At 34.9% G+C, this 23,972-nt stretch overlaps 4 protein-coding genes across 7 annotated transcripts; 2 read left to right on the plus strand and 2 right to left on the minus strand.

Annotated features, from left to right (window-relative positions):
- Nucleotides 1-460: 460 nt before the first annotated feature.
- On the plus strand, nt 461-6,021 carry LOC124407683 (zinc finger protein 99-like). 2 transcript variants are annotated; one of them, XM_046884083.1, is made up of 10 exons: nt 463-579; nt 755-2,049; nt 2,447-2,578; nt 2,696-2,905; nt 2,978-3,717; nt 4,621-4,848; nt 4,949-5,025; nt 5,106-5,330; nt 5,417-5,587; nt 5,838-6,021. In XM_046884083.1, exons 2-10 carry the CDS (start codon nt 781-783, stop codon nt 5,984-5,986), a joined length of 3,201 nt encoding a protein of 1,066 aa, XP_046740039.1. In that variant the 5' UTR covers nt 463-579; nt 755-780; the 3' UTR covers nt 5,987-6,021. The 2 variants fall into 2 exon arrangements, 1 of the variants encoding a protein (XP_046740039.1); XR_006929337.1 differs by lacking the exons at nt 5,417-5,587; nt 5,838-6,021 and having other exon boundaries at nt 461-579; nt 4,621-4,872; nt 4,947-5,025; nt 5,106-5,124.
- A 717-nt stretch (nt 6,022-6,738) lies between these two features.
- Nucleotides 6,739-7,990, minus strand: LOC124407685. The gene is made up of 2 exons (XM_046884087.1): nt 7,245-7,990; nt 6,739-7,130 (listed from the first exon to the last, which is right to left on the minus strand). Exons 1-2 carry the CDS (start codon nt 7,483-7,485, stop codon nt 6,784-6,786), a joined length of 588 nt encoding a protein of 195 aa, XP_046740043.1. The 5' UTR covers nt 7,486-7,990; the 3' UTR covers nt 6,739-6,783.
- A 2,400-nt stretch (nt 7,991-10,390) lies between these two features.
- Nucleotides 10,391-19,039, plus strand: LOC124407684 (terminal nucleotidyltransferase 4B-like). 3 transcript variants are annotated; one of them, XM_046884084.1, is made up of 8 exons: nt 10,399-10,966; nt 13,535-13,705; nt 13,911-14,268; nt 14,396-14,542; nt 15,171-15,364; nt 16,655-16,808; nt 17,144-17,282; nt 17,453-19,039. In XM_046884084.1, exons 1-8 carry the CDS (start codon nt 10,584-10,586, stop codon nt 17,689-17,691), a joined length of 1,785 nt encoding a protein of 594 aa, XP_046740040.1. In that variant the 5' UTR covers nt 10,399-10,583; the 3' UTR covers nt 17,692-19,039. The 3 variants fall into 3 exon arrangements, with proteins under 3 accessions (XP_046740042.1, XP_046740041.1, XP_046740040.1); XM_046884086.1 differs by lacking the exons at nt 17,144-17,282; nt 17,453-19,039 and adding an exon at nt 16,995-17,137 and having other exon boundaries at nt 10,391-10,966; XM_046884085.1 differs by lacking the exon at nt 14,396-14,542 and having other exon boundaries at nt 10,397-10,966.
- Nucleotides 19,040-19,904: 865 nt separating this feature from the next.
- Nucleotides 19,905-22,063, minus strand: LOC124407686. The gene is made up of 4 exons (XM_046884088.1): nt 21,932-22,063; nt 21,432-21,644; nt 20,237-20,429; nt 19,905-20,148 (listed from the first exon to the last, which is right to left on the minus strand). The coding sequence occupies exons 2-4, from the start codon at nt 21,636-21,638 to the stop codon at nt 20,039-20,041; spliced, it is 510 nt and encodes a 169-aa protein (XP_046740044.1). The 5' UTR covers nt 21,639-21,644; nt 21,932-22,063; the 3' UTR covers nt 19,905-20,038.
- Nucleotides 22,064-23,972: the final 1,909 nt, after the last annotated feature.

A 23,972-nucleotide genomic window follows, 5' to 3' on the forward strand; every position in this document is an offset into this window, starting at 1 on the left:
TCCGATTTTTACTTTATCACAAAGTATTCAATATTGTCGACGAGACGCACTTTTGTTGAGAGTTGAGAATCTATAGCCAGTGCATACTTAATTAATCTCTTTGAACGTTCTAGTTATACAACCGACTATAAAAATGTTGATATATTAGTTTGTGTTATTCGAATTTTCTCAATGACATTTTTATCACGTAATAGAAATCTATCGCTTGAGTTCACTATCATTATCGCAAATGACATTGCTGGAGATATTTCCTAACTCTTCATTCAGACAGTGAGGCCGATTCGTGCCCAAGGTTACGGCCAAATGTGAGTTCGGATACGCATAAAATATGAAAATCAGAGAATTACGAGGTCAAGGTTGATAAACCCGGAACAATACCTTCAGCTTCAATTGACGCCCTACCTAGAACAATCATACAGCAAGGATTTGATTATGCCGCCAAGAGGAATGGTTTTCCGCGACTCGTGCCTCATGCGAGGCTTCTAGAATTACAAAATGGCGGTTGATGCGCATATTATTTATTTTGGTTTGATTATTATTCCGTGAGTTTCGGACTGTTGCAAATACGAGACATTCAAAGTAAGTAAAATACAAGTTTTAGAATAGCTCCCTAAATATCCTAACATCCCCATAAGTAGTATGTACATGCGTTTGCTTTGCATTTGTCAACATGTAGCCTCTTTACGGGCCGAAAAAGGTAATAGTTTTTTACATCCGAGTACTCTGATCGGCTAATATGTTTTCTATTTTTCAGACACGACTGTAACACAGGTTGAAAAAATGGATGAAAATAACGTGGAAGTTTTGTCGGTATCGTCGAAAAAATACTGTGACCTAAAAATGCCACGCTCGAAAGCAAAATTGGGTCACAAACGGCGTAGGTCATTGACTCCCATGCGCCCTGTTGCGATCGCGCCAAAAACAAATTTCCCAAGGGGCGTTCAAAATGTAGACCTTAGCCAAAGCTTGGTCGTGAAAAACGAACCTGGGTACATTACTATAGTACCGAGAGTTAGTCAAACTGCGTTAGAAAATGACAGTAACAAATCAGTCTCAGTAATTGATCAATATGAGATTTTGGATTCCTTATCAGGGCCGCAAAATCCAAAGCGCATGAAAGTCAGTGGCACTGAAGACGTAGTTACGCAGCTTGTTATAGTCCCAAATCAACCTTTGGATGCATATAATACGATTCTGATCACAGACACCGATGACAAAATTTTACGTAAAAGAAAAATGAATCCACACGAGTACACGATATTAAAAAATGATCTGTCTAACCATTGTATATTACAACAATGCAACTTTACTACAGATAAATCGAACACTATCAATTGTACATTCTCAGTGTCACCAAAATTTGACTTTGTACATCAGGAACAAATTTCAGTCTCACAAACTGATGAAAAGACTCACAGTAATAATGTATATAAAACTATTCCAACAAAGTCAAAGTCATCTTCTCATAGTTCCAATGCATCAAACTCTGATAGTAGTAAAAGTAACGAATGTAAACTGTCAATTTACGGAAATACAATGTCCAATAATGAAATCGACAAATCCTCCTTATCGAATGTCTCTTCAATTGAATCTTCAGACTCCTTGGACTCCTTGAAAGCTAGATCTCAGAAGCCTGTTGTAATCATGCAACAACTACTATCACCTGCGAATAGAACAAATTCTATCAAAGGGAAACAGATATCGGCAGCAGGCTTAAGTAAAGTAGCACCATCAAATATTGAGAGTATAAATATAGAGATGAAGAATAGATCTGAACATACATCACTGCCAAAATCGAACGAAAGTTTTTATGACTTAAAAACAATGAATCCGAATGCAACTAGGGTAAACAATTACGAACACGAAACGGATTTCTTATTGAAAAAGGAATTCCCTATCATCAGCAGCAGTCAAGTTGACTCCGTGCTGAAAGCCATAGACATGCAAGGCACGAACAGGGGAATCATCTCAAACGACGCCGCTAATCACACTAAAAAGGAAGCGGGAGAGAAAAGTTTAACTGATGGCCATTTGCTGCCTTACATTCAGGTACAATATTTCAGTAACAGTATTTCATTATTATCAAATGTTTGTACCTCGTATTAGTAACAATTTCTGGAAATCGGATTGTGTGAAATAAATACAAGTACAAGAGTTCCTTGAAACTTGTTACTACAGTAATACACTCATGTTTGAAAAATGAAATGACAAGCAATGATGTCAGAGACATCAATTCAGATTTATTATTCAGGGCTTAGAATTGTTTCCAAACATTTTATCCCTAATACCGGTTGTAAGTGACGAAAACATCGGAGAAGACCATCACACAATGACAAAATTATTAGGAATCTATTGTTTCTTCTGATTTGAGATCCAGAAAATTATTCCTCTGATGATGATTTAGAATTGTAGTTGAAACTTTCTTTATTTTTGTACATTTACTCAGGGTGCAGCAAAACTATCCAAAAATGAAAATACGCACTGTGCAAATACAGTTACTAATTGTTCGACCCGATTTCAAACAAACCGACTTACGAAACGACTTCAGTTTGAGGAATCAGTGGGAAATAATGCCATGGTAATCCGTTTTGATTAAAACGATAATTCGTGCTAAATGTATTTCAAGTTAAAGATCAATTCATTCAATTTTAAACATTCCTTGCGAATAACAATTATTTTCACACTTCACATACAGACGATAGAAAAATTGACGGACACTCTACAGTGTTACAAATGCAAGGATTGTTCTTACATGAGTTTGAATGAAGCGTTTATTTTTGAACACATCAAAAAGCATATGAACGAATCTAGGAGCAAAGAAAAGCAAATGTTGAAATGTCCAGGCTGTTCAAATACTTTTCACCATGAAGCCTCACTGCTCTCTCACATTGTGCATGATCACCAGGTAAACAGTATAGATGTATACTATTCATGTTTCAGTTGAAACTGTGATTATTTGAGAAAAATTGGATTTCAGGTACATCAAAGAGAGGCTCAATTCATGGTTGAACAACTGATTTCCCAGCAAACTTTGGCAATTGTAAATAAGAACCAAAAACCATTTTCGGAAATTCGTATCGCTAAAACGGAAAATGAACAAATTCTTATCACAGAAATATCTAATAAATTTCTTGACAACGAAGGTCAGGCACAGTCTCTTTTGGTTTCACATCCAACAGTGCTCACCTCCTTTCAGGACATAGAAGACAACTCAAAGTTACCAAAGAACAATGTAGTGGTTGAAAATAGTGAGTTGCAATGTATGCAAAATGTGAAGAATATGCACGTGGCAATAAGAGAACCTATAGTGGACATACAAGAACTTACTTTTTTGAATGATAAAAAAACGTTTTCAAACAAGTCTAATGTGCAACAAAATCAAACAATCGAAGTAGTCGAAATCAAGCATGGTGATGGTGCCGAAAATCTAAATTTTGTCGAGCCCAAAAATGGTCAACGCCATTTTGAGTTTGTTAACTTTAAAAACGTTAAGGAGAGTGAAGGGTACTTGCAAGAGGATGATACAGTGGACAGAGGAATTTCAGATTCAGAAATAGAGCTCAGTGGTCTTCCGGCATCAAGATTGGACGTAGAAACCATCAGATTAGAGACCAAAAGCACAAAACCAAAGGTGAAACCAAAAAGTAAAGGGAGGCCTAAGGGCTCTAAGAGTCCTTCCACTAAGCCGCAAGCAGTTAGTGTAAAACAAGGATACAAGTAAGCACCAAAATCCTAACATAGTTCGTAAACCTAATATTGTCTATTAAATATACTGGCGAAATTACCAATAATACTGCATAAAATATCGTAAATATGCTATACAGTAGAGCATCGATTATCTGAACTGATTGGGACCGGGAACCATTCGGATAATCGAAAATACAGATAACCGAACAGTGTGAAAAAAAAACGCTGATTCATTCAATGTACAGATGAACTATTTTCTTATTCTTATATAAATAATATTTTGGATAAACGACGCTTTACTCTACTTATCTTCTCCTTTTTGTTTTGAAAATCTTGTATGCTGTTGCAGAATTGACAACATAAATATTTAATTAATATCTAAAATTTCTCCACACTGACAATCAAATTGAAGCAGTTTTGTTAAATTAGTTAACTTGTGCTTCAAGCAAAACTTGGACAATTTATTGTTAAAAAATCATACAAAGCCCAACAAATTCATATCCTAGATAATTTCAATATACGTGCTTTATAGTTCTTCTGGATATCAAGGTATTATTTAAAAATTGTTCTACCCTCAAAACATTTTGGCAGTCGTAGAGAAGACCTATTTACTCAGAACTAAAGTAAGTTCTGTGACCTGTATCGCAATTTTATGCTCACCAAGTCACATTTAAGGGAGTATATACGAGTAAATGATCGGAAAAGTGGTTGAATTTTGGGAATTCATATTTTGGCAACAAATTATTCAATTTATTAGTGTTTTTTTTATTCCAAATTATGTTGATGAAGCTTCATTTACATATTCTTCTTATTATAACCAATTAACAAGACGCATTGTTATTAAGAACATGAAACCAAAATGGTATTGCTATATTTGTAATATATTTACAGCTACACCCTCAAGTTTCTTAATAATCGAAATATCTATTACAGATGTGAAATAGAAGATTGTGGAGTACGTATGCTGTTGCAAGAAAACATTGTGTATCACCAAAAATGTCACGTCACTGCTACACTTCCATGCACTATCAGTTATCAGTGTCCGGAATGTGCAGAATTCAAGAGTAATAATTGGAATAATTTGGCTGGTCACTTATGGAGATCGCATATCATAGACATGGAATTGCACTGCTGTGACTTGTGCAGTTATAAAACGCCTAGGTATATTTATTTTCAATCAAATTTTCGAGTTTCTGATCTGAAAGTCAATTTCATTGATACACATCTGATTGATCTGTAACGTTTTGCACCACACTTACAGCTTAAGTCACTTGACGAATCAACACAGAGGCATACATGGTGAAAACCGTCCATTTTTATGTGATCATTGTGGTAAAGGTAAATACCAGCAACATTTAGTGTTCTCTGTTGAATTGTACAGTTGTAATTTGTACTTGACTATGTAAATCTGCGACTAGGATTCAAAACAAAAAAGCAACGAAGGAATCACCGAGCTCATCACAGAGCCAAAGAAAAGGAACCTTTAAAATGTGATGAATGCCAGCGAAATTTCACCAATGCGAGGTTGTTGAGGTTGCATCAAGACGCTGTACATAAAGAGTCAAAGCCATTCACTTGCAACTCATGCTCGTACTCAGCATCAACGAGAAGTGCCCTTAAACTTCACTTGAGGCGCCACACTGGTGAGAGAAAAAGGCGAATTAATTGCCAATAATTCATAAAAGAAGTTCCAGCACGTACATCAAACAATCTTGACTTGATTTTGCAGGAGAAAAACCATTTTCTTGCGATCAATGCTCGTACACTACAGGTGACCATAATTCGTTACGAAGGCATAAATTAAAACACTTAGGCCTTAAACCTTATAGTTGCCCACATTGCAATTATGCCTGCATTCAGACGTCGACATATAAAGTGCATCTAAAGAACAAGCATCCAGGTAAGACTCTGACTAATCATTTTACACCATGCACAGAGAACTCTGTAATTTACTTTTGATAACAGCATGTGTGCTGCTTTTTGGCATACTGTACGTAATGTTAGTATTTCAAAATGCTGTATTGAAATGACATTACTCTACACATGGTATGCCAAAAAGTAGTACTTGACGTATGGAAATCGAGATCAAAAGACAAATTTACTTTATGTGTACTATATGCAGAAAACTATTATTATTTAATTGTTCACAGGCTTGAACCACGATCTTATGTTTTCTTGCCAGTACTGTTCATACAAATCGATAAAGAAACAGAATCTACTTACTCATATGGCAAAGCACGATCAAGTATTGTCCGACAAATTCCAGGCTGGCTCTGGAATGCCAATTTTCGTAGAATAAGTGTGATTCCCATTCGAATAAACGATATTCATCTGTACCTGGATTCATTCCTGAAGAAGGTATTCTTAGATATCATTTATTTGTATGTTCCAATTATATGAAAGGAATTATTCATTAGATCTGGTGAGCAATGGTTTGTTTATACGTCTATTTCCGAATCAGATCGAATTCCAGAATCAAAATTGAACCACAATTCTCGATGATTTCGATGATTCTGCTTACACAATGAACGACCCACTGAAGTAAATTTCACTTGAAATGTTACTCACACAGATCACTAATTTGGAATTTATGTTTGGATAACTATTGCCCACGAGAACTGCAGGACTCAACATTCGAAAAACATTGTCTCCTCAATAACACGTTAATTAAGAGAAATTCCTTATAATGAGTTTAAGGTGGAAGGAATGATATTGATGATCTAGTGACAAACAATAATTACTTTGCTTACTGATGTCCTCACAGGTAGAAAAGATGAAGATAATTACTTACAGGTATTGAGGGAAATGAATAAAGTTTATTAAATCATTGTATCATGGCGTTTACGACAGTAGAAGAGAAGAAATTATAGTTTTGATAAATAATTAGTTACATTATATCATTCATCGAATATAGTATATTTTCAAGAAAATGACGCTTATACCATTGATATAATTATAGCCGGTATGGCAGCCAGTATTCTATACACTGATTAGGTGGTATTAAAACTATATACAACTGAAAGTGTATGGGTAATCAAAATTTTTTTTCTTACATACAATATATGCATACGATGAAAAGTGCCTAAAAAACCACTATTACCTAACATACACAGCGATATAATCTTTTGTGTTCCTAATCTCCCTAACTGATTCTAATATCCATCCAAGATCCAAAATTTTTTTATCAAATGGAGCCGGATCTGTACAAGATCCCCGACCTTCGCCAGGGCCTATGATTATAACAATTTTCCCCCCGTATTGATTCATGTAATTGAGAAACGCGGGGCCATTGTTAAAATAGCAAAACAGCAAAGCTTGAGATGGCAAAATTTTAAAACTGTCATTTTCTTCGTCTATGAAGTGAATAGTATTTAAAAATAACGGCGGAGAATAACCGCTGGACCACCATTTTCGGTCGACTTCAACACCAATGATAACGATCCCTGAAAAACATCGATTTTATCAATAATGAGGCAGCATACAGTGCAATAATGAGTTTTTTTGCCAATACTAATCAAGCCTTTCATTTCTTTCATTTTACCCGAATTTGATCTTACCCAAGTATTTCTGAAGTAACCATTCCAACAATCCACTACCGCATCCTATGCTTACGATTTCATGAACATTTTTCTTTGTAATAATATTTTGCAACCAATTTAAGTCATCAAAATCTGGCCATACCCACAGAAGTCTAAGCTTTTGAAAACAGTCTGCTGTATCTTTCAAACTCACTATTTCTTTCCACTTGTTTTCACTATACAATTCGACCACAGTTTTTTCTAATTCGTAATCTACCATTTCGACTTATCGCGTGATTATTTTCACGGTGTTAAGTTTACTTGTGAACAAATATATGACCTAACATTGAAACGATAGTTTATTTTTGTCCCGTTTAACACATTCAGCTCTACTTATCTATGCTATAACTTCTCTCGCACGTGGGTCTGATTATATAACCGTCATAATTATGTTTGAAGAGAGCTCGAATTCACAATTTTACCTACATTATATTTCGGACCTCTAAATATTACTTATATTCAATGAACTTGGAACAGCGTTTTGAATGGATATTTTTAGCATAAATAGATCGAGGATACCGTATCGTATAATTGGTTTGCATGCCAATTATTTTCGCAACGAAAAAGATTTAATACGTCAACTGAAGATATAATAGGATTCACGTACATATATAATGGGGGAAAATATGAAATGCACGAGGTAAATGGTGAATGAAACCATTTATTGTTACAAAATGGAACAATTTTGCTTTCGATACATCGGATTTCGGTTTAAGTTAGCATAGAATTTTGGTCTTATTTTCCAGTATTTTATAGCATTTGTTAAGAATTGCGTTATTGCATTTATTGTAACCTTAGAATCTAAAGTCTATACGCTGTGTTTCAAAAATATTTCGACGGCCGTGAAAACGTTCGGGTATAAATATTTGAAATATTTATGGTTTCAACACAATATTTCAGAAACATTCGCATTTCTGTTTGAATATTTCAAATTAAACATTCAGTGATGTGTGGCATTTATACATGTGTCTTCTTTACTATTAAGCATTGATAATAGAAATTACCATTTTTGCTGTTTTTAAATCAACATAATATTTTCTTATACCTATAATTACAAATAAGTTCAGGGCTATTGAATATTCATTGAGGATCGATCAACATGAAATAAATGAGTCAAAAAATTAAGGGAAAGATGAAAAAATGAATGTAGTTGCATCTAAGAAAAAGTATTATACAGAGCTTACAATATGAAGAGTTAAAGGATCACCGTACATAAATGCAGGAATGTAACGTAAATACGTCTATTTACAGTGAAGTTGATCGCGGGTAAAACACCTGCCTGAAGTACTACATAAAAAACACAATTAGATCTACTTGTCATCATTTCACCCTGAGCTGCATTATAAATGCAATATAAGTAAGTGTCGTTATTGTCACCATAGGTATAATCCCATCCGTTTGTAAATTTTAATTCCAGTAACATATACTATTTATTTGGTACTTTACCTCGTGGCAAAGAATGGGAACTCCCATTCCAATACGTCCAGTTTTTTTTTCTTATTTGTGGCATGCATGTCCATATGATACTAGGCGTTGATAAGGGGGGAAATAAGAGACAAGTGTGTGAAATTTTCTTGGTTTGCAATGACGTATCAATCAATTATACAATGTTAACTTTCAACTCAGTCATTTTGCTGTTTATTAGTTGTTTTGTATAAATATTTTCACTTTCTTCTCATACAAGCATTTTGATTGGCAAAGACTGACCCCAGCGTGTCCCAGAATATTCCAGGGTGCAAAAAAATGTGTAAAAATGAACAAAGCGAGAATCCTTCCTATCTGCAGCTCTGTGCTCGTTACGTCCGCGAGCTCTAACGAATTACCCGCTGTTGTAGTCATGGCCGTAAATACGTCACTAGTCTGTTACTAGACCCAGGAGGATAATATCTAGCCGCGAGTAATCCAAATGTTTTATGCAACGATAGATAATGAAAAAGGTGATATTCGCGATGCGGTATATTTTCTCTGCCTGTAATAACTGTTACAATAAATTATAAGTACTAGTAACTGTACAGATATATGTAATACATACATGTGCATGTGTAGCGTTCGAATTTAATTTAAGCTGACCAAGGTATAAAAATTTGTTCTCTCAACGAATGAATATAAATCTGACCCTACCCGGAGAGAAATTATTAGTGTTATTACATCGACTTTAAATGTGAAAAGTATTATGCTTAGTATATCCCATGCGGTGTTAGGATGAAAGCCTTTTTCACCGAGCGATGCGAGTGCATTATTACACGTAATATATTATTATACATTTTTCGCCCGGTGAAAAAAGAGCACGGCTTTCACACTAAAACCGCATAAGATACGCTATAATTTAAAATTTGTTAGTAATCCATCATTTCAATTGTAAGAGTTTGCTCAAAGATTTTATTGATCACTTTACACTTTATTTTTTTCTCCGGCAACTTGTACGGGAAAAATAGTAATCAAACGGGGGCTTCTCAAGTATAATCAGCTCTTTTAGAGGATATTGTTTCTTTCTGAAGCCCACTGAAAATACAGTCCGATCCCAGAATAAGCGCGAATCCTCCGTTTCTCGGTGAATTCTAAGAACACTATATATTCCCCCGCTATGTTCCCACTCCAACTAAGACTTAGAAAAGAGCTGATATTATATATACTCGTAATTTAGGTAAGAATCAATCGGAGAGAGAGCAAGAGAGAGGAAAACGAGTTAGAAAATAGAGAAGAATGGACTGAGCAAGACCGTCACTAATCTCCAGTATGCCGAGAGAAATTGGAACTCCTAAACCCTGCTTCCAGGGAAAGAAAAGGTAACTCTTACCTCTTGACTTCGGATAATTGATTTCGCTCCAAGTTTCTCTTGAACTTCAAGATAATTTCGGTTCGTTGTAACCTTTTATTATATATTGCAACGCGAGTAGGTCTTTCAGGGTGAGAATTGTCTATTGATTTCTTCAATCTAACTTCATATTCCAACGATTATTTCAATTCCGATTCAAATTGCTTTGCCAGGGCTAAAGTTACGAATATCTATTCGTCACGGCGACACAAGCCAATCAACTCACAAGATCATGATCTAAGGGAAAACTGGTCATGAGAGTGCTGCAGCGTTAGTTTCGTAGAAGGACGATGTGAATCGAGCATAATAGAGCGTACTAAGATTTGCGGTGCGGGGGCGACATCTATTGGAGATAAATCAGTGCAACCTGTATGCATGGTCTTTTCGTGGTGTCGGGAATAATTAAAGATTAATTATACAGTTTTAAAATAAATCGATCAAACAAATTGAACACTAGTTTGTCGAATTAATTAGTTATAGATAATAAGTGACCGATTCATTTAATGGATCCTAACATTGGTTGGTTTCAACCCGAGCAGTTCGGCCCCGCTAAGGTCTTGTGGTCACAACTTTGGGAGGCTGAAATTGCTGAAAAGAGACTTGATATCCTGACACTTAAGACCGACAATTCGTCCAACGCGATGGGTAATAAAGTGCAACAGGATTACATATCATTAGATTCGGTGTCGAGTCGTGTCGGGGAGGATCGCTTAGCGCCGCGCGTTCAACTCAGTACCTGTAACATTTATTACAATCCGTCGAGGAGGAAAGGCGACAACCGCGCTAGTACTTACGGTATGAACTACAATTCCGATGCTCTGATCGGAGAATACGGCGGCTGTCCCTGGCGTCAACCGAACAAGCATTACTCGAAGGGAGTCCTTGGGTGAGACAATTTTGTCATACCGTCGCCTCTTACTTTTCCATTTTTATCATATTCACCCCGCCATTAGCCACCTTCTCATTAACCGTATGTCTCCGCCACATCGCGAGGAGTGAGGTTAGGTCTATCACATGCCGAGATTTTATTCAAGGACACCGACACGCTGACACATTACATGCCTACCTACCTACCTACTTTCCAGTCAGTTATCACCTAGACGGCAAAATTTCTACTCATTCTAATCTTCGACAAACACGCGCCTAAATCAAACTATCCAACTTCATCACTGGTTTTGAATATTTTATCTTTTTTTCCCACGACTTATGAGTACCGAAATTGTAACGTCGTTTCCTTTTCCAGTTCTGAACTAATGATTTACATATGAATCAATTGTCATTAACTGATTAGCTGTGCAATGTACATATTCAGCAGCTTTACTTCGCACATGTTTTAGTTCGTCGACCTGTAAGTTAGAATATCGCACAACCTCTGTTACGTATTTATTTTCATGCGATATATCTTTGTTTAGCAAATCTTGTATTAAGATTGCTTGATGCGCAGGGCTGGGAGGATTTTCACTCTGCCAATTGATTTAAGGGTCAAGTTTCAGAGCTAAAGAGATTATGAGTTGAAAATCTAATCAATATGTTTTTTTGAACTGTGATCTTGTTTCGTTTCATCAGACGCACTGGGTACATGAAATGAAACCTGCAATAAGATTAAAATTTGTAACACTATTGTAACGATCCAGTTTTGGTCAATCTGGGCGTATTTTGTAATCTTAGATTCATCTAAAATTCAGTAAACTGTAACTTGTATTTTGCAAAACTTAACTCCTTCGAAATTATTATAAAATTATGAAATTTACACTTATATATATATATAATCATATAAATTGCAGGGCAAGTAGCAAATTACTTTTAATTTTTTTCAAGTAACCATTTCATTGAACTCATGGCTATTGGAACATTTAATTTTCCTGGCAGACTTAAAGAAAAGTCACAGGTCAAGAAATAACGAAGGAACACAATTTGAAACTATGATAATAATTTAATCGATGTAGCTTTCTTTGTTTGTACAGGCAAAGTTGCCTTATATTTTTTCTGGACTTTAAGTCAAGCAATATAATTTTGGCTGAAAATGAAGTTGACATTGATAATGCTAGTATCACAAATGTATAGATAAAAAAATACAGTCTCTTCATCAGTTATAAAGAGTTGTACTGCAGGCTGGTAGGATATAAGCATAAAATTTTAATTCTTTAAAATAATTCATGCATATGATTTATGTCTTCTTCGATCTCCTGATAGTTGAAGTAACTATATTTTTTGTTCATGTGCTGTTCTATTTATACAGGAAAATTCACTTCACTTGCACTTCAACTTTCTTTTTGCATTTCTGCTAACTTAGAACGATTACACATACAGTACTTTTTTTGCTTGTAATAATAAAGTGATACAATTTAGAATTGCTTAGATTGTGATTATTTAAAGGGATTTTGAGGTACAGGAAGCGTAAAGTTGTGATGAGAGAGTGCAACTGGATGGAGAAAGAAAAAAATTCTCATAGCAGAGACCATCACTTGTTTGTTTATCAAACTTTGAGATGAGTGGTCAATGCATATGGACGCATTATACTGATTGGATATATATGTTTTTCTCGTTCATACAATAAAAGCTCTAGATAAGTTATGTAACATCAAACGAAACTCATGATAATAATTTTGTCATTCTTGCTTCTGTGGTCTTCACCATAGTGCATAATCCTATTGTAAATCTGCAAAACTAGAAAAGCAAAGAGTTTTATTTAAAACTTAAAAATTCTGATAAGAGTACAATGATAAAATCATGAGTGAATGGTATAGCAATATTATGGAAAACTGAATTTGTTTATCCATGATTCGAGTGCATTAGATTGTTTTTCATTAATGTGCTGGTCTATAGTTAACTTCATGATTCACCCTCAAAATTCAAATTCAGCAACATTAAGATATGAGCATTTTTTTCTTTAACCAATTTGCTTAGCTGAGTATATTGAATGTCAATGTGAAAATTTAGGATATGTAGTTTTATATTTGACTGCAATACATTAAAAATCAAAATTTTCGTGACCCAGTATGACTAAATGTTTTGAGAATTATTTCAAAATATTTAATTCCTTATTTGGATAATCAGAAAAAATAGCGAAACTTTGCAAGTGATATTTTAACCTACTTTGCAATACAAAAATATATTTGAAATATCAACAAATCAAGTCTGATCGAAACCTCAAATTGCTCCTAAATTAAGTTGCTATAGTAAGTTCTTGATGGGTGAATAAAATTTGGTTAGTTATCCTCAAGCACAAAATGACAAAGTTGAAGTTAAATATTGCAGTGGCCTGTTTTTATTTATCTTTCAAACTCAATATTAACGTCAATTTGAGTTTCAACTTGGTTGATCGAATCTTAATATGTATAAATGATTCTGTTAAACGATTGAGAAATGTATTTACTATTTCTTCGAATTTTGTATGAATGATTGTATTAATATGATCACATACAGGTTTAATATTATGTACATTTTCGATTAGGTTACATGAGGAAATCGATGACTTCTTCACTTACATGTGTCCTTCCATGGAAGAGCATAAATTACGAGTACGTGTCGTAAAAAGAATAGAAGATGTGATACACGATTTATGGCCGAACTCGAAAGTTGAAGTTTTTGGAAGTTTTCGTACTGGTCTATATCTACCTACAAGGTAACTATTTCCTTTAGCTCGAAACTTGGAAATAAATTGTCATAGATTTTAGTATGTCTGGTAATACTTGTAAAAGTGAATGGTATTTTATGATATTGATGCACACATATTATAAAGTTGAAATATTTATTGTTACGTTTATTGAAGCTGCACAGGCTTTTGTCTAATTGACTATAACGATGAATAATAAATATGTTTCCAATAGTGACATTGACCTGGTCGTAATTGGTATGTGGAAAATGCTTCCATTAAGAACACTAGAACGAGCACTACTGGACCGCAATATAGCTGAACCATCGTCCATCAAAGTACTGGACAAAGCTAGCGTACCAATTGTGAAGCTGACTGACAAAGAAACTGAGATCAAGATGGACATCAGTTTCAACATGGATAATGGCGTTAAATCTGCAGAACTTATCAAATCATTCAAACGGCGGTTCCCTGTACTTGACAAACTTGTCATGGTTTTGAAACAATTTTTATTGCAAAGAGACCTGAATGAAGTATTCACTGGTGGCATTTCGTCCTACAGTCTTGTTCTGATGACAATTAGCTTTTTGCAGGTAATTATTCCCAATAATTGCGTTCGTTCTTATTGATACTCTAAAATTATTTCTTCTTTAGACTAGATGAATTCTTTACCATACTAATACTATGATATGTATTAACGGCGATGAAATTATCTTGCAGCTACACCCTAGACAGAATGCCTATTGTCCGAATGCTAATTTGGGTGTATTATTGATTGAATTTCTAGAACTCTATGGCAGAAAATTCAATTATGTTAAAACTGGTATTAGAATCAAAGATGGTGGTACTTACATATCCAAAGAGGAGGTAGGTTCAGTTTTATTCAGACATTTCAATTCATTTTTAAACTTTCTGTAATACCTATTGGTACAACAATTTTTCGATAGGAGAATATTTGTTGCAACTCACTGGGTACAAAAATGAAAATCACTACAAATTTGACTACCTTAGTAATCTCACAAATATTGTCAGAAATTTTCTTTGGGGAATATTGGGCCCCCAAATCAAGTCGACAACATTTAGTTCTTTTATTTTTATCATGAATTCAAAATTTTTTAGTTGTGACACTTTTGAGATTCTTTCATAGACTAGTTAGCTTCCTCAATCTACTAAACGCCGCATATTGTACTATTATTCATAATCGAATCAAAATACTCCTGCCTTTATTCTTTCGTACATATAATTAAAATTATATCCAGTTACATTGCAGTTTTCTTATTACGTATAATAAAGGGTCAGGTATTTATGATACTGTTACTAAAATTTCAATACGATTTTGCAGTAGTTTAAATTTCATGCACAATAATTGGTCCAAGTTTAATTTTATTGTTTTTCTGTGTAGTCCGTATGATTGTTATTTAGGTTATTGCTTGCAGTCTGATCTAAACTACAAATTAAGCATGCCCTTAATTGATAATTTGATGGTCACTTACAGGTCCAACGTGACATGATCGATGGGCACAGACCTTCTCTTCTGTGCATTGAAGATCCTCTTGCGCCAGGCAATGACATTGGTCGCAGTAGCTATGGAGCTCTCTATGTAAAGGAAGCCTTTGATTGGGCTTATTCTGTCCTGTCTCAAGCAGTTAGTCCTCTCAATATACTGGTAAATGATGCAAACAAAGTAAGGTAAGCACAAATTTGAAGTACATTGATGAAGCAATGCTGAATCTTAAATTAAATGATACGTAGGAAAAACATAACAAAAAAATCATGCCTGGGCTGATAACAGAGCTTAGAGTTGAATTTATTAGAACATGAACAGAGTTCACCTATAAAACTACGAAAATTTTAAAGAAAATGGATGATTCGAGAAAAATATTTTGAAACATGTATATTTATCTTACCTATGCAAAAGACCTTGCACGTATTTTTTTTTTGTACTACTTTGTCCAAATATTGTATACGTCCCAACACATCCGGTACATTATTGTTTTTTCTGTTGACTTTGCATGAGGCTGAAGTTAGTAACGTTCATGTAAGGATACACCAGGGTAAAAAATCATTATTGAGCAATGTGAGAATGACCTTCAAGAAGTTTGCTTTTCAAAATAAGAGTATATTTTGTTTACAATGGTTAACTAAATTTCAGAAAGTCATAAAGGTGCGAATTAGCATTTTTCCTAAACATCCATTGTAACAGTAATGTTATTAACTTCATCTTCGTGACTTCGCACATTGGAAATTCTTTGAAGAATGACAATTTTTGATTTCATTCGTAGTTTTATAGTAATTTGATTGATTAAAATGACAATTTTGATATTTTTGAAATAGATTAGCTGCTACTAGTCCTGTAATTCGAGCTGCTGTGGTTTATTAAGAAAAATGAGATTTAAGTACTTTTCACTTAGTTTCAACTCCCAACTGCTCGATGTTTTGAGTACTTTTACAGAATAAATTACTTGATTCAGCCGCTGCATATTTATCGTTTGATTCAGGATATGTTTTTCTATTGGCTATGTATTCAACTATTCACCAATATCTCTGTAGACTATGCTAAAAATAATGAAAATGACAAAAATAATCAACAGTCTTATCACATGGGTTTATTAACTCCAGGAAAAAACTCATATGTTTGATTTTGAAACGTGTCAGAAAGATATTGAGAATTTTTGTGAAATGTGCATGTATAAATGAGCTATCCAATGTCATCTACAATTGACTACTATAAAATATGACGGTACATCGATGACACAAGTTGAATATTACAATTATTCTGTAGACACAGGGTTTCATTTTTTTAAAGTGAATTTTCTGTACTTGATGCGATTTACAAGTCACACAAAAACATGTATGTTCTCATTTTTCTTACCCAGTCTGTATTCATTATGCAACGATGTTATTGTTATATACAATACTTATGAATATTGATTGATAGAAGTTGCGTATAATATGAGGATTTATGTTATCAACTTACAGTATATTGGGCAGAATAATTCGGGTAACAGACGAAGTGATTGAGTATCGAAAATGGATTAAAGAAACATTCCCACTGCCTCTTGGCGAGACGGACTCTCTTTCCAGTTCTACAGGGTCAGATGCGTCAACTCTTTCTGCACCTGCTAGTGACACGGTAAATGTGTAACACATAAAGCTCATTGTTGGTAGAAAAATCATTCTGAGCTTAGCTGTCCTATATATGTATATGCAAACACAGCGTACCTCATAACATAGATTTTATCCACGTGGAGAGGACGAAAACTATGCTAGGCCAAATAATGTATCTGCTTTATAATAGAGGTATTTTCAAATCGCATAGGGATATACAAAATCAATTTCTCAACATCTTTGACTGCATATACCCCCCTAATTGGCAAAAGACGTTTACCTACGTCATGTTTTACAATAATGAAGAAGTTGCCAGTCGAAGTTACGAACCATACTTTGGTTAACGCCGTTTCTTCATAGGATTCTGAGTGCAGTCGTGGCAATTCGCCTAATAATGCTGAGGGTAAAGGAGAAGAACGAAATGAGGATAGTCATACTTGCGACAACCAGCAACGTCATCAACGTCAGCCAAAGAAACACTACAAACCAAATGCACATGGTATGATAAATATTTTCACTGTATATTTAACCAGTACAAATGATAGTTGCTTTTTTCTTGAAGAGCAATTAATGTCATATGCAGAATAGGTAGTATAAGTTATCTTATGAAGATATATTGTATTGGTTATCATTTTATTTCCAATCATCTGTTATATTGATTATTTGCAGTTAATAATCAGCACAACTCGCGTGGAAATTATCAACACGGAGTAAACCACAATAATTCTGGCAAGAACAAGGTGAAGAATCCACAACACAATAATATGAGCAGCAACAACAACAATAACAATAGCAACAATAATAACAATAACAGTGGAAATCAGAGTCCGAACATGAGAACTGTTACAATGAAGCGTAAAAAGTCTCAGCTAACTCGCCGTGGACCCGGAAATGATTGTGTACGGTGATGAAGTATCTCCTGTGTTTCAGTGTGTCAAACTTATTTCTCTTAAAAAAAATCACAAAATCACAAAAACATAAAAAAACAAAAATCAAAAAAAAAATAATAATAAATAATACAACAATACAGTAATTCGTCATGACAGTGTGTCGAAGTTGCCGTGCGATTTATCTTAGCAATACAGATTGCAGTCCAAAACTTAGGTATCTAATAGTGACAATGTACTGCAACTGCTACGTTTTATAAGAAACAAATGTTTCCTCATATTATATGTTTTACATCAGGCAGGGTTTACATTTATAGCCAAGCAATTGGCAGTTGGTTCAATTTGCAGGTAATATGCTGTGACACGGTTAAACTGATTGCATGACTTCATTTTTGCTCTTTTAGTCGAATAAGTAAAAACGAAATTTTCTTATCCCTAAAATTTAAGAATGAAAATTTTGTTAGAAGCTCTGTAATATGATCAAAACTATAGTTTGTCAGGAATTTATTTTTTGGTACTATTAATTATGATTTAGTTCAATTTATATTCTGACTGATAATTAGGGTTTCTAAGTAATAATCGCACAGTTTATTTTAACATATTTAAAAAGTATTATTATGCTCTTACTGCGATTTGATTGTAGATCAGATTCACCAAATCAAAAGATCATTTTCGGTGAAATTTCTTAATTGATCGCAGCTTTATGCAGTAGAATTGCTTTTATTATCATCCTCTGTCTTTTGGGCTTTTACAGTGTCATAAGACATTCACCTTTAATACGAAAAAGACTTAGTTTTCTATATGAAACTATATTCTTATAATAATACAAAGGAATGAAGAAAAATGGTGATAACGGGATACGCCCATTGTAAATATTGTAACATACTCACAACACGTAAAATTTGAAAATGAGTGTCATTTATGTAGATATCTTTATTTTGTGTGAAAAAACGAACACCGTTTTCCTCGCAAACATTCTTATACCACTTTTCGTATGGATTAAAATCCATATTCATAACAAAATTTCAATAGTCTCTTTTTGTAATATACCTATATCATCATCATTTCTGTATAGCGACAAAGTAGCGTGTACAAATATAGCAGCTTATAGCAATTTAACAAACTGTGTAAATCTATATGTACGAATATATGTAAGAAAGATTGTTTTTGAACGAATGAGCCTAAATAGTAATTAACGCTGCTGTATAACTTATTGATTGTAATTTGTACAAACTTATCAGACTGCATATGTAAAAAATAAGCGGTCTCTATGAGATATCACTTTATTTATATACAATATTGTTGTATCATAATCTCAAGTACAAACATATAGTTCATTACGTTTCTTAATAAAATGGAAAAAGCGCGAGCCCAATATTGAATATAATATACAACACCCCAAAACAACTTATGAAAACAAATTTTGTTAACGAAGAAAAATTTATTAAAACTTGAACGGAGTTCGCCAAAAATTGTGATTTACTTATAATATTTAAATGCTCAGTACAACCAGTCAGATCCTAAAACGAATGCACACCCGAGTAAAGTCGCTTTCGACTCATCGCGCTTAAACGAGTCGTAAATATGATTGGCTCCGGTAGCCACCAACCAATCGCAGCGGCGTATCAAGTGGACACTGCGCATGTAGGCGCTAGGGCTGCCAACATTATTTTTAATCCGCGTTATTCGGATGTATACCTGATGAATACGATTCAGAGACGAAATTTTTCTGCAAATGAACCGGAGATTACTTAGCTTGTGCAAATCGGTTAATTCAAACTTATGGATCTAACAAGGAAGACAAGTGTGGTGTCAAACAATGATTCATTGGAAGGACGTTTTGAAGAACCCTTAAAATTGACCACTTATAATTAGATTATAGCTTTTGAACTAAGTGGAAAATATTGTACATACATACTAGTACAGTTTCTTATTACATACCAATTATAATTTGCAAAAGCTCAATCCCTGGAGTTTTGGAGAATGTTCAGAGCCGACATAAAGCGATAATCGAACAGGGTTAATATCAAAGACGAAGTTGAATGTAAATTGATGTACATATTTTTAAAACAGAAATTAAAACTAATGTGAGGTGAATACTGTGATTGTTGAAGGGGCAGCTTTTCAGATACCCAACTTTATTGGTACTAGGTACATTTGACCTTAGATAACATAGGGTAACAATTCGTTTCTTCTTTTTACCAGAATGTACAGAGTATCTGAGGTAAATAATGTGATTTATTAGAAATGATTTTTATTTGTTTTCCGTATGACGGGTGTACGATTTCATGTACAGAACTTGATTGTTACTGCCATACTTCAGACTACTGTAATAATATAACTATAGTACATATTATTCACCAATTGCTTATTTACGGGAATTGATTCCATCAATTGGGTTCATGTCGAGTTTCTTAATACGTTCCAGCTGACCTAGTTGATGTTCTTCGTCAAGCGTTATTGGTAGTGGGGGATAGACTGAAAAATTAAGAGTATAACATAAGCCGCCTCATATTTGATTTCGAGAGTTGAACGAAGTAAATGATATATTTAGAGGTAAACTTACCATACTTCCTCAAGTACATAAACATCCAAAGTGCGAGGCTAGAACCGAATAAAGCCCACCCAACAATACTCTTCCATTCGCCGGTCGGTGCATTAATCTCAGCAAAAGTTTGGCAGAAGCTAGCTCGGTACAATGCTTTTTTTTCGTCTATGGAAAGTTTTTTCCAGTCTCCCCTTTCTTTCTCTCTAAGAGCCTGTAATTACAACAACGTATGTCATTGAATATCCTGATACTTTTCGGCAATAATTATGACATTGTCCTGCAATAACAATTCATTGTTCAACTTTACGAACAAGAATGATTGCCTCAGATTGATTGCTTAGTTCTCATTATAAATCATTTGATAGAAACTTTTATAGCGTTTTCAGATTGCATTGTTCTGCTGTGTTCTGCTGCAGCGGGAAGGTAATTTCACATATGTAATTACTGTTCCGGTACAGCAGAACAGAGCAGAACAGTGCAAGCTAAAAATGATATAAATAAAACCGAGAAGCAACTTTTTAGCAATTTTTATGGATGCATAGTGGCAGTACTTATTCGTAACGAATAGCTTGATTAGTAGAGTCTGTATTGTGTCATAAAACTTTTTAAAATAATGTTTGGTCTGCAATGGAATTCAAGTCAAATGTATTTAAGTATTCTTAAAATAGATGAATTTATCCGGAATATTTAGAAACAAAAGTGAAAGTACTGAGATATCAAGGAAGAGGCTGAGTAATTTTTACTTAGTTCGTAACCGTTTAGACAGTTTCTGCACTGTTACTAAATGTTGAAATTTATATATTGTGCAATAACATTTCACTTCAGTTCCATCAAATATTTGTGAATTTTATTACACGGACGGATGTTATCCATTTTTTTTCATTTAAAGTCTCAAGTAGCACAGGATCATGTCAAAAACTGACCCATCGATAACCTTGAGTACTAATAGAAGTTTGTGGACCTTTGGGCGTCAGTATGTCGTCCTTGGCTACAATGTCAGTTACAGATGATTTCGTGCAACTTGGATTTGTGATATACATTAAAGCATGTACAACTAATTTTAGGTGTTAAAGAATTTGAGAATGGATCGACTGAACAAAATTTTATTAATCAGTTTCTCAAAAAACTAAGTGTTGTTTACAGATTGCTGGAATTTCGACTAATAATCCGGATTAACACCAAATTAAAAGAACTTATTGTCCTAGAGCATCACCTGAATGTCAGCAGTTGGTTCCCTGAAGCGAATTGCTGGCATGGGGTAGTCTACTCGATCAATGTAGTTTGGATCGCCGTTTACACCGTAGCATACTACTTCCCTGTTTCCAATCTTTTCCTTGTAATATGCCTGATAGCTCATACCAGCAGTGTTCTGCACTCGGCTGCATTGCAACAGCCTAGTGGCCAAAACCTTTCCAGCCATTGTGAACTGAAAAAATAAACAAACGAATTTCAGGATTTGTCACTTTGTGCGTGTGCATATTTATTGCAAACAGCCATCTCCCACCCAGCAGACATGTAAACGTGTAGCAGACGTAAGTGCAGCCTAACTGTTACCTAATCGATTGGAAACTGAATTATCAAAGTTACGATGCAATACTTAAAATTACTTACGATAATAGTATATTAGCAAGGGATCGCTAATAGTCATATCGGAAAATATTGCAATGTCGATATCATTAAGGATTACAATTTTATTAGTTTTCCTAATCTTACCTGCTCTCCGTCTCGGGCACTCGGCAGTCCTGATCGTGAACACGAACCAAACGCGAAGATGATGGCGGCGTTACATATAGAAATATTTGTGGGTAGGGTCTCAAAGAAAGTTTAACTTGAGCTCTAGCGGAATTGACCAGCCCCTGTTACCTTGAGTTGAGCATGTGCCATACGTTGATGGTGGCCGCCAGATAGCGCCAGCTATGCAGTGAGGCCCTCAGAGCAAGTGGGCCACATGCTTAGAGCATATCACGGACTTAGGAATAGGAATAGGGTAGCCAATACGTTTCCTCTTAGTTAATTAAATGTAGAGTGAGAGAGACGGAGTAACCCTAATATATATCTTTATCTCTCTTCTATCGAGGATGTCGAAATCGCTGTTTGTGACTCAATTAAAATACTTGGAGTATAACTTGGTAGCACTTCAAGCTGGCGTGCTCAAACCATAGCTACACCGAGAAAATGTTTTGCGGCCTTATCTCGTCTGCGTAAACGCAGCGATTTCTTACCGCGTTGTACTAAGCTTACATTAATCAAGTCACTTGTCTTTCCTTATTTTGATTACTGCGTTGGTGTCTATTTTAAGCTATCAAACAAGCATGTAATGATATTGATACATTTTTTATTTATCTAACGCTTACTTGTTGTCGAAATTACTATTATTTGGGTCCCTATAAGTTTGTTAATTCAATTAACGTTTATTTTATGGCAAGTCCGAATGCGCAGTGCGCGCGCCAAAATTTGTGTTGGCTTAGTACATTAATGGGTCTAAATCATATTGATACGCTCCTGAATAAAAAGAGACGGATATTGACCTCCATCGGTCGCTATCTCTTTCTATCAGCTGGTCATATTCTACCGGCCTAAGCGTAGTCCATACTATACGTCGATGATTTTAACTAATCAAAACATCGGTAGCGTCAATCTGTAGTCGTGTTCTGAAGTGCCGGTAGTGCCTGTTAAAATTCTCTGTACGATTATTATCGATCTGAATTCTATGATGTCGATGCTTTAATAAATAAAGTTTTCGATTCTTGTCTTATGCCAAATTTCTCTTAACACGGATTTTATTGCATTCAAGCTTGTCAATCGGTCGTGAAAAATCAAAAAATTCCCATTACCTTCCATTCGTAGTTTTAAAATCTACGACTGCCGCTGCGACATGCAAAATCTGCTTGTGTTGTGCGCAACTGCCGTGCGCAGGGTAGTCCGACCGATCGATACCGGTCAGACATATCGGTCAAAAGGGCGCGCAAGCGTCGCGCAGCGCTCATTCGGCTCCAATCAGTGTTCGCTGGCAGTCGAATAAAAGGCGAGCAAGCGTCGCGCAGCGCTCATTCGGCTCCAGTCAGTGCTCCGATTTAAATAGCTCGAAGAGAGCTGCGCACTCCAGTGTTGTAGAATCCAAATCGCAGTGTTATAATCAGTGCATATTTTTAGTAATTTACATTCGGTAATTACTATGCAACATACAGAAAAGTGGATATGAGAATCAAAATATTATTAACATCAAAACAGCCTGCAAATGTTGAAGGTGAGTTACATTCGTCGCATTTAAGCATCATACGTGTAACTTGAAGTTGCTTCTGTCCGCAGGGTGTTGTGTTGTGTTTTTTGCCCGCGCATTTTTGGTAACTACTCGATATCGACTGTTGAAAAACCTTTCGATATGAAATCAGCAATTTGAAGTTAGGTACATATTACAAATTATTCATGTAGATTCTAATGGTCACAGACTGCGCCGATACCGAATTTACAAAACTGTAAACGGGTTAAACAGTGAGCAGAGATTGGTTTTTCAACCCTAATCTTGATCATTCTTCAGAATAATCCAACGTGCGTATTACTTTTTTTTTATTGCAATGAGGAAATACGTTGGTTGTATAGTGAATTGGTTTGATATAACGGACCTTGCGAGGGATGACCATCGTTTGAATCATTGTTTCTGATCTCACATAGCGCTCTCACAGGCCTATAAAATGCAATTATCTCGTATAGGTCACTTTAGAACCGATTCTTGCGTATTGAAAACAAGTTGGAT

This window comes from Diprion similis, chromosome 6 (assembly GCF_021155765.1).
Source record: "Diprion similis isolate iyDipSimi1 chromosome 6, iyDipSimi1.1, whole genome shotgun sequence".
Lineage (NCBI taxonomy): Eukaryota > Metazoa > Arthropoda > Insecta > Hymenoptera > Diprionidae > Diprion > Diprion similis.

Excerpts from the sequence above, each read along its gene's own strand:
- LOC124407685 (XM_046884087.1), bottom strand. The coding sequence starts at position 7,485 with ATGGTAGATTACGAATTAGAAAAAACTGTGGTCGAATTGTATAGTGAA. Across the intron at positions 7,131-7,244 it reads GTTACTTCAGAAATACTTGG|GGATCGTTATCATTGGTGTT; the intron begins GTAAGATCAAAT and ends GATGTTTTTCAG.
- LOC124407686 (XM_046884088.1), bottom strand. The coding sequence starts at position 21,638 with ATGGCTGGAAAGGTTTTGGCCACTAGGCTGTTGCAATGCAGCCGAGTG. Across the intron at positions 20,430-21,431 it reads AACCAACTGCTGACATTCAG|GCTCTTAGAGAGAAAGAAAG; the intron begins GTGATGCTCTAG and ends TTGTAATTACAG. Across the intron at positions 20,149-20,236 it reads TATGTACTTGAGGAAGTATG|TCTATCCCCCACTACCAATA; the intron begins GTAAGTTTACCT and ends TTAATTTTTCAG.
- LOC124407684 (XM_046884084.1), top strand. The coding sequence starts at position 10,584 with ATGGATCCTAACATTGGTTGGTTTCAACCCGAGCAGTTCGGCCCCGCT. Across the intron at positions 16,809-17,143 it reads CTGCACCTGCTAGTGACACG|GATTCTGAGTGCAGTCGTGG; the intron begins GTAAATGTGTAA and ends GTTTCTTCATAG. Across the intron at positions 17,283-17,452 it reads CTACAAACCAAATGCACATG|TTAATAATCAGCACAACTCG; the intron begins GTATGATAAATA and ends GATTATTTGCAG.
- LOC124407683 (XM_046884083.1), top strand. The coding sequence starts at position 781 with ATGGATGAAAATAACGTGGAAGTTTTGTCGGTATCGTCGAAAAAATAC. Across the intron at positions 2,050-2,446 it reads ATTTGCTGCCTTACATTCAG|GGTGCAGCAAAACTATCCAA; the intron begins GTACAATATTTC and ends ACATTTACTCAG. Across the intron at positions 5,026-5,105 it reads ATGTGATCATTGTGGTAAAG|GATTCAAAACAAAAAAGCAA; the intron begins GTAAATACCAGC and ends ATCTGCGACTAG.